At 37.4% G+C, this 14,338-nt stretch overlaps 1 protein-coding gene across 1 annotated transcript; it reads right to left on the reverse strand.

The window, feature by feature from the left end:
- Window positions 1-1,157: 1,157 nt before the first annotated feature.
- LOC109316056 (sulfotransferase 6B1-like) lies at window positions 1,158-11,106 on the reverse strand. The gene is made up of 6 exons (XM_019544004.1): window positions 10,586-11,106; window positions 9,257-9,441; window positions 6,984-7,110; window positions 5,305-5,399; window positions 3,186-3,372; window positions 1,158-1,355 (listed from the first exon to the last, which is right to left on the reverse strand). Exons 1-6 carry the CDS (start codon window positions 10,728-10,730, stop codon window positions 1,237-1,239), a joined length of 858 nt encoding a protein of 285 aa, XP_019399549.1. The 5' UTR covers window positions 10,731-11,106; the 3' UTR covers window positions 1,158-1,236.
- Between the last annotated feature and the right edge of the window lie 3,232 nt (window positions 11,107-14,338).

Here is a 14,338-nt window from a genome sequence, read left to right on the forward strand (position 1 = left end):
TGCTGCCTCAGCCTTCCCTAGCCCTCATGGCTCTCTTTGCTGCACCCCAGAGCATGTGAGCAGAGACATGCCCAGGGGCAAATAGCAGCAGCACAAATATGTGTAAATTCTAAGCCTGTGTTTGAATCAGAGCACAGGGAGTGTCTGAGTGGGACAGGTGACTCAGATTGTCTGACATGCCGCATCAAAAATGGGGTTTTTATGTTTTAATTTTGAGGCACCCAAAATTGTTGAGGTGTGCATGTGTATGTTTGCATTTATGTTCCTTTTCTAATGTACATTAAATTTAGTATCTCCGATGTGAGGTACTAAATTAATATGCATTAGGCCAAGCTAATGAACAGTAGTACATCTGCATGCTTTTTCTGTAATACTTAATGTGCACTAGACTATTTTACTGCACATTAGCGTAATGCCACTGGTTTTTTACATGACACTTTAATGTGAGGTAAAATAGTCTACTGAGTATTTAAGAGCATGTGTGAAGGGCAGTGTGAAGTTTTGGTCGCTGATTTGTTTTGGCGGAGATTCAGCCCAATTCAGTACGCTTGGCGGCAGACCTGGAAGTGGACTGGAAGTACTTTCGGTTCACTTCTGGGTTTGCCACCAAGCACTCAAGGGGACCCCCTACATTCCTGTGGGATGCTCCATCTGCTCCACCATGGCAGCGTTCATGAGCCATGCCTGGTCCCTGAAAGTATGTAGAAAAAGACATTTAAACTTGTGTCTATGGCCGAATCGCTGATTCTCCTAATCAGCATTGAATCTTCAGATTCCGATTTGGCGGAATTGAATTGGGGACAGTGAGCCAAATCAAATGAATTGAATCACTGTCTCCGATTTGGGCTGAATCCAAATAGAGTAGGGCTTGTTTCGCACACTCACAATAGATATGACCACTGTGTGATTTAGGACTAAATCTTTATTTAAGATATTCAACACGACACTTGAGCGTATCCCTCTCTTTTACATTGTGTAAAAAACATGTTGATTGATGTCCAATGTGAATTTCTTTGGAAATAATTCCAAATTGATAAGCAGCATCAAATTGAGATCATTCAGTTTTACTTTGACTTTTGTTACCTGGGTGCAGTTCTTAGGGCTACCCATATTAAGAGAGACAATTTAATGTTTCAATGTATTTGTTTTCTCCCAGAAAGTATCAATTTCAAAAGTACAAGCTTTTTTTTTAAATACTTTATCCCTTCTCCAGCTTCTTTGCTTCAGTTTTATTTCTCAGAATTCGTATGTAATGGATTTTGCCAAGTCACTGTATTTCATTTTATTACTAAACATCTCTTCAAACAACTTGTTTTGTTTTGGGGTGAAGTGGTTCTTCCAGTCACCAACAGTACCTAGGGGAGGGAGAATGGAAAAGGAATAAGTAAGGTTGGGTCACTATTTTGGAGTGAGTGATTTAGTTTTTAAACATAGACTGGCTTTGTTAGTGTATGTTGTCATTACCATCATTCTTATTCCCTTTTTGTAGTATACAAACTATAATTTTGAATAATGTTTTGGATTGGGTGGCAGAAACCTGACTGGAAACAGGTTGATTGTCAACCAGCACATCATAACAATAACCATAACATTTTCAGGCTTACATATTTTCCCTTTGCTCCCCAAATTGCTTGTTTAAATCCCATATTTAAAAAGTGCCTCTACACTCACCTATACATATGCTTGGAGGTGGGGGAGGGGTGTTTTAATTAGAGAGCTACCTGGACAGCAACTCTAACTAAAACAGCTCACTACCATGTGTATTAAGCCCCCCATCTTTCAAAATGGCTGTGGAGGTGTTGGAACTAAAGCACATTCGACAAGGTGTAGTGAAAGCGCCCTCGTGGCCATTTGAAACGCAGTGGGGCTTAATACACGTGATGATGAGGCTACACTGGAGTGTTCTACTTAGAACATGGAGAAGACTCGATTAATCTAATTAGAACATGTCAGAGCACATCTATAGACAACCTTAGTTTTCATATTTGTGGTCCAAAGTGAGATTCTGCTCTCTCTTAAAGGCTTGAAAACTAGAAGGCAAATAAAAGAGACTACCCCTGGCAAGGCCTACATAAAATAGCCAAATGACCCAGACATGAGTTAAAATGACTGATAATATTTCAACAGAAATTTTGTTGAAATATAACAATTCTTTTTACAGGAAAGGTCAGTCTCTTTTTTATTAATATTTTTGTCTGTAAAGTTGGGGGAAAGTTTCAAAATCATCCAAATATCCGATTTCCACAAGTATTAAATGAACAACTTTGATGTTCAAATTTGAAATAGCTTTTAAATTTTGAAGTTTTAAGCTAAAGGTTATATAAAATAAAAGTAAGAGTGCTCAAAACCCTAGAGTTGTCAGGGACATTTCATCCCAACTTGGGATCAGAAGAGTTTCTGAAATCTCAAGAGATGTACGAGTAAAAACATATCCTGTTAAGCTCAATTCATAATCTTTTTTTCACAGTCACATAACCTAAGCACTTCTCAGAATTTTATCATCCGACAGAGGTCTTAGGATAAAAAAAAATAGTTTGCTTTATCAACTGACACATTCATTTATTTTTTTGTCGTCAGCATATTCCTTTCGCAAGTATGGTTCAATAAAACACAGGGTAATATATAAGATAAACACTAATTATAAACTACCTCAGAAAGTATGTGTCTGTCTTTGGTTCCTGATAAACTGAATGACCTTGGCTTGTAAGGGAAGAGGGTACATTTTAGTGTTTGTGAAAGACTGAGGTACTGAACTATAGATAAAAGGACATAGATAAAGAGTTAAACTGAATAATTTTTTCCTTTCAGCCCTAAAGCTCATACAGAACATTAGTAAACTTTTTGTCTTGACTCTTCCCTGTGTTCGCAGTATCTGGCGAGTAAGTAGGCTACTGGCTATGAAAGCTTATGCATTTCTGAACAAGCTAGCCTATAAAGTGCCACTCTGCCCTGACCTCAAACTAACATGAGTAATTGCCTCTCTTCTAATGTGGCAGTTATTTATAACCAAAGAATTTTGGGAAAGAAGTAGGCTAGAAATGGATTCACAGAGAAGAATGTATCATCATGACCCTGTGGGTCTGCTCCAAAGTTCAATAAAGGCAGTGATGAATCTTCTAATGCATCAGTTGGCTTTGGAAAAGGGTCTACATGAGAATTTATTGGGCTAGTTTCAACCAGCGTACCTTTTCTAAATATCAGCTTCTTGTCAGATGTCAGTGCACAAACAGTGTGATTTGGATCCGCATTCTCTTTTTCTATGTTAGTTTTCATCTCTGAGAAAGAAGATTTCTTGCAGACCTCTCGGATTTCACTATCACTGATGTTTATTCCCAGGAACATGCCAATTTTTTTCACAGTCTTGGGAAGATCCTGAACATGTGAAGAATAGAGTCTTAATTTTTCTGAGAAAAATATCATATTCTACATCGGATAGGCTAACAGGAGAGAGTGAGTGTTCATTTTAGTCAGAACTAAACAGCATACTGGCATGTACAAACAATATATATTAGGCTCAATTTTCTTCTCACTGGGCATTCCTATGTGTTCATTAATGCGCTGTAATTATGGCGCATTAATGAAGTTAGTACCTTTAATCACAGGTACTAACTTCACGTGCCATAAATCAGTGCTACTGTGCATTAGTTCAGATGAACATTTTTTAGTGATGCTAAAATGAGCATTACACTAATTCTGCTGTGCATTAGCATGTTTTGTGCATCATACGCTAATGCATAATAGAATTAATCTGATGAGCATTTAGCTTGTGTAAACACCCATTTTCATTAAAGGTCAGCTAGGAGTAATTCCATTGAAATCAGTTAATTACTATTGACACACACAAGGTGTAATTAAGAAGAGATTTGGACCCGAGGGGTGTACATTCTTGTTTAAATTAAGACTGGCAACATGGCCAATTTTGCAGTTCAACAAGGTAGTTATATATTTTTCTGAAGAGTGACTCCCACTAGTTCCCATGAGAAGGCTGTACATTGTCAAACTATGGTCTGTGAGTGAGATTGATTTGATACAGTCCATGAGACTTAGAATTGAATTATTTCCCAAAAGGAAAATATTGCCCCATGTGGGGGTTAGGGGAAGTTTTTTTAATGAGAAATAACATTTTTAATTAAGAAAATCCACACTGTGAAAAATAAAATGCCTTTAGACATTTTATGAAAAGCTGAAAGTTTGAGGAGGGCAGACACTTTCTGCAAGAAATCTGTCCAGCTAAAAGATGGATTTTTTTTTTTAACCTTATTACATGGGATTACAAGTTTTGTAAACACTGGGGCTAGGGACAGAAATTACGTATAAATCAGTATAAGCAATCAGAAATTGATTCAGATCCTTAACAACAGAAGTTCAGTGCACATAAACCACTTTCAAAATGGGAGAAACTGGTTTAAGATAAACCTGGATGGATGTAGCATCAGACTTAACTGATTTAGGTTAAATTGGCTTATTGAACTGCTGCCCCAGTTCCCCTCCAGATTCAAGTTAACGCACAGTTCCCCAGCGCCCCAGGATGCTTTGCACTTCTCTTGCAAACACCTCAGTCACCGGGTAGGTGGGTTAGCCTTGGCTTAAGCTGTCCCCTCTAACTGAGCATGCTGTAGTGCCCGCTGGCTCTGGCCAGAGCCACTGCAGGCCTGTGGCTGTGTTTCTAGAGCCAAAAGTGAATGTTTGTCCACTTGCTTCTCAGGTTAATTTACACAGCTTAGACTAACCTGCGGTGATTAAATTCAGCCTCGGCTTTTTGATTGTTTGTACTTAGTCTGGGTGGATTTGCACTCTTAAATCACTTTGGCACTTCTTCCAGTGCCACCCTGCAATATTAGAGATCCCAAGGCCATCAACTCTAGCAAGTCTTCCCCTCCAATTCCACTGCAAGTTAGGGGGGATTCTTGGAAAAACAGAAATTTTTCCCCATTTGGCAGTGCAATCTAACAATATGTCCCTAAAACTGATCTGGATCTTAGCTTAAGCCTTGTTTCTATATCCAAGGTTGAGCAGATGTATCTTTAGCGTTCATAACCTCTGTATATCATTTTCCTCACTTCCGTGAAATTGGGTTCTGAGACTTACCTAATATGTATTTGAGAGAATTACTTGGCTAGTGCTTTTTGATTCTATATAGGTATAGGTCTGTTATGAACTGGTTCTGCTCTGGACTTTGAAATCTCAAAGAGCAGAAAAATACATGATGCAATTTTACAATAGTTTTGGTCAGTCCCATTCCCCCACCCCACATGAGACATGAAATATATGAACAACAGAAATGGTAACAAGAGATACAATTACCTTCTTCATGTCTTCATAGAACAAAATCAGGATATTATCATCATTTCTATGCTTTTCCCAACTTAGGAAATGGTCAAACCAGGATCCACAGACAACTGAAAGAAATACAAAATAGGATCTGTATGAATTTATTTTCATAACAATTGTAACAAATAACAATTTTAGAACAATTGTAATTATATACCACATGCTGAAGGAAATGTTCTCTTTCTGCTGAACAGTGATAATGCATTATGTCCCCCTTAAAATTGGTTTAGTTTCTTCTGACGATTGGTTCAAGATCACTGCACAAAGACACTTAAATTCAAAACACTGGATGCAAACATAAACTAACATGGCTAGTTCTGCTGAAGTCAATGTTCATAGAAGCATTCAGAAATGGAAGCCTACAAGTGTCTGTAGGATAAAGACCATGGTTTGGAATGATAACTTCAATACAAAAATGCAGCCTTCTCTGGAGGGAAAATAGAGTACTTACCTACTGCTGCACAGTAATTTTTCTTATTTCCTTATTTTATTTTAAACTGTCCAGGGGAATTTAAGCAAGTATTTACTCAACAGTGGGTGCATCTACACAAGATGCAAACTGTGCAGTAGCCTAATAACACTGTGCAGTAGCCAGCTGGGCTAAACCCATGCTAATACACCACTGTGCAGTAGTATTAAGCTACTGCACAGTTAGTGTCACTAAAAAAACCATGTGCTGGTGCTACTGCAAAGTAGCATGAGTTATTGTGCATTGATTTAGTACTTGGTAGTCTAAGTACTAAACTTAATGTACAGTAATTATGGCACAATAATGAATGTGTAGATGTGCCCAGTGTTACCAATTCTTATGATATTTGATGTTTTCTTTTAAAGCCATTTGTTGTTCAACTTATGTAGCAGCAGCAAATATGTTCAGAGTAATAATAAAGCATTGGGGGTGGATTATAAGGACAGGAGCATGAGCTGAACTTCAGTTTCATGTCACAAGTGCTATAAGTAATAAATGATTAATTCTTGTCTTGGAATTGGAACTGGAACAAGTAGCTCCAAATAAGCTATGTTGCAAAGTTGAGCCTATGTGACAGATTTTGTAAGCCAAGATTTAAAAATAAATTCTTGTGATCAACCCAGACAAAGTGATGTACAAATATGGCTACGTGATGATTTTGATAAAAAAAAAAAAATTAGTCTTCCCCTTCTTCCCTCCCTGTTTGATGGTGGGCAATCAGATAGATTTCTTTTTGCTTGCTTGCTTTTGTGGGTGGAACAAATCAGTAACTCATTTGGGCAAGTGTGTCTAGAGTTGGTGGCAAACTGTTTTACAAATCTATATAAAAAACAGTTGCATTTTGTTATTTTAACATATCATTTAGCCTGTTAACATTTTCATTTGGAGGTTGAAAGGTAAAGCCATATTGTTTTGAATTTCAACAGAAATCATTCTAATAATAAGGAAGGACCTGATCACTCACCCTGTTAGAATTCCAAGTCCCATTGAGCTCAGCAGGGCTTGTGAATAAATCATTGTTAAAACCATTGCATATTAATACTATAAGAACTACTGACTGGATGTGGCCTACATGGCTTGTAAAAAGAAAAAAAGAGTTTTAACCCTTATTTATATTTCATAGATTTTACTATTCATTATAAGTTAGTAAGCGAGAGTGAGAAAAAAAAGGACTTGTACTTACCATCTCCCTTTAAGAACAGCTCCAGGAAAGTAGTCCATTTATCAATGGTGGGAAGGTATGGGTTATCTTTGTAGTAATGATACATAGAAACAGCAGTATCCTTTGGATTCCTGATGATGTAGATTGCCTGTAAATTAAAATAATGTAATTAACAAAGTGGGGGTTTTTTTGTTTTTTTTTTTATTATTATTTAAGAGGATCTGCTTGCAGAAGTGTTTCTGTATAAGCTGTGTGTTATCTGTTATACAGAGGGCACTGCACTAGGTTGGATCCTGACCAAAAAGCCTGGATCTCAACAAATTTGAAATTCTGAAGTGTTTGGAGCGGTTTTTGTTTTTTTGTTTGCTATTTATTCCCCAAAGACCTATAATACTGATATGTGAAAAACCAAAAAAAAAACCACAGGCCTAACCATACCCATATTTCTGGGGAAAGAAAATTTTGAGATCCAAACTTGGGTTTGTGGCTGAAGTCATTTTAATTCATACTTCAGTCTTGACTTTTTGTTTAGATAACTGGCATTGTCACCTATAGCAATCAACAATACACTGGAATCTCTGGATTTTAAACAAGTAACTTATTCTAATAACCACTTTTGAGGAAATCTGTGTAGCACAATAAAAGCTTCTGGAAGAATCATACCAATCTTATGTTAAACACAAAAAAACCCAAAGTCCAATGACTTACATTTAAGTCAATAAATTAGCTCAAAATGTAAACCATGGCATAGGTCCAAAATTAGCAGAGAAGCATGAATTATTAGTAATTAAACACTGTTAAAAATCAAAGTCCAATGATTTATGTTTGAATCAATATATTTTTTCATGACACTAACTGTAACCTAAGTCAAACAAAGGTATAAGTAGTGTGAAATATGCTGATAGACTAATTTTACAGAGACTCATTAAAATCAAGTTCTCTTTTGACAGGTAACAAAGTCCTTGACCTTCCAACAGGTAACAAGAGTCATTCAAGTACCTTTCCATCAAATGTATATATACACACCACTCACACTTACTGATCATTTAAAAAAAAAGTTTAAAAAATAATTCCAAAATGGTGTATCCATCTAAAAAACTAAATGTCGCCATATAACAAAATCTTATTCATAATCCCCGAAATTTTAATACAGGTTAAGAAGCATTATATGTATTGCCTCCTTCTGGATACCCAACGTCCATTGAAATCAATAGGAGTTTTGTACATGGATTAAGGGCAGAGGTTATATCTGCAAAGTGATATAGCTATTGAGAAGTTGGGTGTTGTAATGCCTTACTGAAACTTTATACTTTAGATGCAAAATACTGGATATGAAGTTCATGTTTTGGAGGACAATAAATGTTGAGGAAGCTGTTATGTAAGTGGGGGAAATTTACTTCGGACTTTTAGTCATTTAATACACAGCTGGAACGAAGTATGTGACTCAGAAAACTGGACAGTGGTCATTGGACATGTCTACATGTTGCTGCATGGTGATGTTGCTATGGTGCCATGCTTTAGTACTTCCTTTTGGAACCTTCCTTTTGGAAGTACTAAAGCGTGGTGCAGTATGGGCAGTTACTGCACTGTGTGCATGGCAGATGCTTAGATTTTGCTGCTATGTCATCATAGCAGCACACTATGGCAGGGGAGCGTGCCGCTACAGCAGTGTAGCTGGCAATTACATGTAGACTTGCATGATTGCCATGTCACTGCAGCGCACTATATGGCAACATAGCACATCTTTACGTTTCCATAGGGTGATGTGTAGATGTGCCTATATAGTCTTTCTGTATTTAAAAAAAACTGACACAAAAATAGTCAAAATTTGCATATGGATCTATTTAAATTTGGTGGAACAAGTGAACATGTTGATGATGACCCTTGCTTTTATATGGGACTTTTCACCAAGAGCTCTACAAGTGCTTTTACCAAGGAGGTCAGTACTGTTTACCCCCATTTTGCCTGTGGGGAAAACAAGGTTCAGAGAGGTGAAATTACTAGCTCAAGGAGTGGCAGAGCCAGAAACGAGATGCACATCTCCTGGGTCATAGCCCAATGCTGTATCCAAGATGCCACTCCACTTTTGATTAGTCAATTTATGGGAAAATACTGCTTCTGATACTATTAAATCTAGAGAAGCTCATTGAAATCAGTGACTGTTTCAACCTGCTTTGGCAGAAAGCAGTGCTTTTTTAACAATAGAGCAATCAATGTGTATTTAAAAAGGTAGTTAACTATAGAAAAGACAAGGTATTTATTTAACTATACCAAAGTAAGTTTATATATTTCACCTTGCATCCTTTGTTCTTAAAATTCATCGGTAACATGTTGTAGTCCAAGTGTGTTGGGATAATTCTTCTGGATGAAAGGTTCTTCAGTTCCTCCAGTTTCAAAATGTCTCCAAACTCGATGGGAGAGGTTAGGGTGACTTGGTTAGTGTACAGCTGCATTATAATTTGTGCAAGCCAGTGTGTGCCTTTGGAAGAGGGAGGGAAAGCAGTAAGGTTAGAGAGGGGAAAGAAATAAAGTTTTTGTTATTAGGAAAATAAACTAACATGGAAAAAGTTTGTCTTTTGCATTAGCATGCATGTTTTACAGCTGTGTTTGAAAGCCTAAACCTACAACAGTAATATGAGAAACTTTGCAGACTCACCAGAACTATTCACCTATGTAAAGTGAATAGAATGATTCTGCCAGGAAGACATGCTGAGTAATAGAGATACTAAGATTGTTGTGCAATTACATATTATTCAGATAGTTTATCACATAGGAGGTGGTTAGATTACTATTATTTATCTTACTGTACGAGCCCTAAATGTAGCCTAAGACCTTACTGTGCTACGCACTATACCAATACAGAACAAAGGAAAATCCTGCCACAATAGTTTAATGATAGTGTTATTTTAGGAAACTGAGCCACAGTATTGAATTTAAGTTTCTATCATACTGTAACACTTTGGCCTACATATTTTGAAAATATGACTGAAATTATTTTGGGGAAAAGATTAATAGAGTTATAGACAAGAAGCATGGAAATGATTTAATTTCTTGGCTTGTTAATGCAGTGATTCTCAATCAGGGTGCTATTGAGACTCACATGATTCACAAGATAAACCCAGAGATTTCAAATAGGAATCCATAGTGTCAAAAACATTTCTGACCCACTGGGTTTTTTTCTGAGTTCCCTGCAGCAGAAGAATTACTGCTATTATTTTTCTGTAGTCAAAAATCAAGTAAAAGATAAAGGCTAGCATTTTCCAAGAGGTGCCTTTAGTCTAAAAAGTTGAGAAGCATTGTGTTAATGATTCACCTCAGAAAGTACCTAACCATACTGAAAAGATCAGGCTATTTACTAGCAAGGAAGAAATATCTATTAATAAAGTATACCCAGACACAAGATATACCTGTTATTTACCATAACAAAATTAAAATACAGACAAATTATTTCTGTATTACAATTTCACACTTCATATTGCAATAATACATAAATATATTTAAATTCTGAATCTAAACATTGTTCTCTCTGTCTCACACAGGCACTTTTTATAACTAGGTTAAACACGGAAAGTTCAGCAAACAATTAAGAGTCCCTGTAAATAAAGCTTAAAGTAGAACTTTACCAGACTTTGGATAGGAAACCAAAAGAACATCATCTTCTCTAGCATCGAAGGTATCCAAGGATTTTAATAGTTCTAGCGATGACCTGGTGGTAAAAGGGATCCCCTTGAACATATGAATGAGATCTGCCTGACTCTGGGTTGACATGTTGGTTACAGGTCAGGTTTCAGCTGGATAAGAGGATTTGGAACTGAAAACTGTGGACTTATATACTTCAAAACATGCTGAGGTGTCACCTCAGACTTTACAGTTGAGATAATTAACTTTTTGGAAAGGTTAAAGTATTATAGGTTCTCCTGATAAATCACATAAATCATATCAATGGCATTTATTTTTCTATGACTGTGCATTTCCAGATCAGCAAATAAGATGACAAAGCAATATTTTAACAGTGGTAAGCAATCAAATTGTGTAAATGCTCATTATACAAATTGTGATTTGGCATAATTTGGCGTTGTCTGTTTAGTGTTTCCAAAAAAAGGAATGTTTCTGTATGCTTTAAAATAAGTTTTATCTCAGTGGTTCTCAGCCTTGATAGACTTGAGGCACACCTAGCTAGACTCAAGGCACCACTCAGAAAATGCCAGCCTTTAGCTGTCATTCGTTTTTTTGACCAAAGAAAATGAACGGAGCAATTTTTCGGTTGCAAAAAAACTCAGGAAGCCCCCAGCAGGTCAGAATAATGGTATGGATTGCTGTTTGAAATCTCTGGGTTTATATTCTGAATAATGTTTGCACACCAAATGGTGTGGTATTGTGTGGTACTCCATGGCACCCTTGAAAGAATCTCAAGGCACCCAAGGGTACCACATCACCCTGGCTGAGAATCACTGCTTTATCTTAATTTGTATCCAAAAATATTATTTTCTTGTAATAAACACAAATAGGACTTTTTGTACTGTTTCTCACATGTATTATTAAAAGTGATTAGTGGTTCTGAGTGCCTCAGTTTTTGACTGCCAAACTTGAGATGTTAAGGGGACAGGTTTCAGGGAGTGACTGCTTTAGGCTTCCAGATTGGAATATAGAAAGACTTAGCATCAATAATCATTTTATAAATTGTCCTATATCTTTACATAAGGACAATGTTTTCCAAAGTTGTCAAGGCAATAGTAAAATGTCCTCAGTTTTTGATACTGGGATTTCCTGGTGTCAAAAAACCTACTGTACTGCAAATAACATGATGCATGTGCAGCACATGCTTTGAGGCACTGCTAACTGCACGTGCGCACCATGAGGATGCACCCATAGTGTTTAAATATTTAATTCCATAAATTATATAGAGAATAGATTACTTCTTTGTCAGATCATTAAAAAGAAATTAACTAAATGAGCTGGAAAATCGGGGTAAATTTAACAGTTCATGATTCTTTTATTTCAATTTGAGGCTTAAAGACATGTGAATTTAATTGTGAAGAATTTTCTTATATTTAAGTATTGGCCAACAAATCACATGCTGGAACAGCATTCAGTCAGATATTAACCTAATACATCTAAACTCACCTCTTCCTAAGATATGGGCACACCACTTAAGTTTAGCATTTTAGTTGGATTTGCCTCTAATTCAAATGCAGAGAGACATAGTTAGCCATGTTAGAAACCAAGCAGAAGGAAGGGTAGATTTGCAACATATACAATATATATCTATTTTGGTTAGTGTCTAACGGCACATCCCCATAAGTGAGCATGTGTGGTCTGCACTGCCTCAAAGCTGTTTGAGGCACAACAAATGACATACAACACACATGCACCCATGCCCAGCACTGCTAATTTGCAATGCAGCAGTTTTTTGATACCAGGATATCCCGGTAGGCAGCACATGGCAGCAGCATACACCACCAGAAACCAGAGCCTGGCCAGCCAGAGCCATGCTTTGGCTGCTGGCCAGGATCTGAGTGGCCGGCTCTGCAATGCTGCTGCCCAGGGAGGCTCCCAGGACCCCAGGTAAGGCTGCTGGGGCCAGCACAGGTGCTGGTGCTGGCTCCAGCTTCCCCTACCCCACCTTGGTCCCTCCGCTATGTGCCAGAGCCATATTTGTGCAGCTGCTATTTGTCCCATTAAAAACATATACACTTGCATGTGCATGATCTTGGGGACCCACCCTAAAGTGCTAATATAACCTGCCTTCAAATTCAACTGCCAGATTTCTTTACCCAATTTTTAGCTGCAATGTGAAAGAGACTTTATTAGAAAGTTATCTGAAAGAAATGTTCATGTTGAAGGACTATAGGCAATTTTTGTTGGAGGGAGAAGAGTTTAAAAAAAAAAAAAAAAAAATGGATGTTGAATATATATTTCACCTGCCTAGTTCTTTCATGTTTTCATTAGGTCTTCTCTCACACAGACTGTTCTTCTCCTTTCGAGCGCACAAGGGGTCCATTCTCTAGGAAAATCTGGGGTTGGCCAGCTGCCACTCCTTTTGGGGCTATGCCTCTAAAGCCTCCTGATTAGCATTTTTTTTTCCCCCCTTCTCCCTCTCTCTCCTGCATAACTTCAGTGATAGGACATCACAGAGTCCATGATTCTTTCCTTAAACTGCTAAACTCTTTCAATTCATCCCTTCCTTTAACACATTAAACCGGCAAATTATCCTCTTCAAGTGGGGGGATCCAGACAGTTCAATGGCATCACTCATTCCAAGGGATGCTCTGGATTTAACCTCTCCAGTCCTTAAGAAATAGAACCACACTTTGCCAGGGGGACCTAATTAAGAAGTGCTTTTTTTACATCGCTGTAGTAACTTGAAGTTTCCTTTTTTCTTTCCCTTCCCCATGTGATCTGGCACCCACAACTCTGTATAATAGCCTATTGGTATTGCCATGGCTGGGCACGTTCTAGCATTAGGAGAAGCACCTGAATTTCTGGTCCTTTTGATCCAGAACCTGCACGTAGATAAACAGGGGGTTATATGATGATGTTCAGGACCCTGATAGGTGTGGATAGTGAGCTTAAATTAAGAATTTGGGATTTGGACCTTAATTTACACTGACATGGAACTATTAAAATCTCAGTTTCCCTGCACTCTTGTTGTTTGTTGCAGATACTGACATCCCTGAACTGTTTTTCTTATTTGACAGTCTAGGATACAAATATCAAATCTCTTCTTTTTCAATATTGCAGATTCTTACATTTCATTTCAACACCTAAATCCTTTTTGGTGGAAGCTCTTATTAGCCTTGATAGACCACTTTTGGCATAGCCAGACAGCTGCAGTCTGGAGCATCAAATCTCAGAGGGCATATCTACATGCGCGTTAATATGCCATGGTTACTGCACATGAAGTTTGTTACCTGTAATAACATGTACTAACTAAATGTGCAGTAACAGATACTACTGTGCAGAAGGGGAAAGCAAAACGGGCTGTATTCAATTTGGATTCGGCCAGAATTGGGGACAGTGATTCAATTTGCTGATCCAGATCACTGTCCCAATTCAATTCAGCTAAATCTGGCTCTGAAGATTCGATGCCAATTCAGAGAGTCAGCAAGTCTGTCGTAGACACTGTAACTGTTTTATAGTTTTTAGCAAAGACTTTATATTATTTTCTCTTTTTTTTTGTGTAACTGCCGCGCGGCACTCTCACATTTATGTAATCTTGAAGTAGACTGTTAATCAAAATGAATGCTTTGTACTTTTCTCCACTGGCATTAAGCTACACATGCGCATTCTGTAAATTTCATTTCTTATCTAAAAGTGTCATTTTTGCAGAAATGAAACTTATGTAGAAAATCTGCCTAGCAATAATTATGTAAAAG

Source organism: Crocodylus porosus, unplaced genomic scaffold, assembly GCF_001723895.1.
Source record: "Crocodylus porosus isolate Cpor-Errol unplaced genomic scaffold, CroPor_comp1, whole genome shotgun sequence".
NCBI classification, from domain to species: Eukaryota; Metazoa; Chordata; order Crocodylia; family Crocodylidae; genus Crocodylus; species Crocodylus porosus.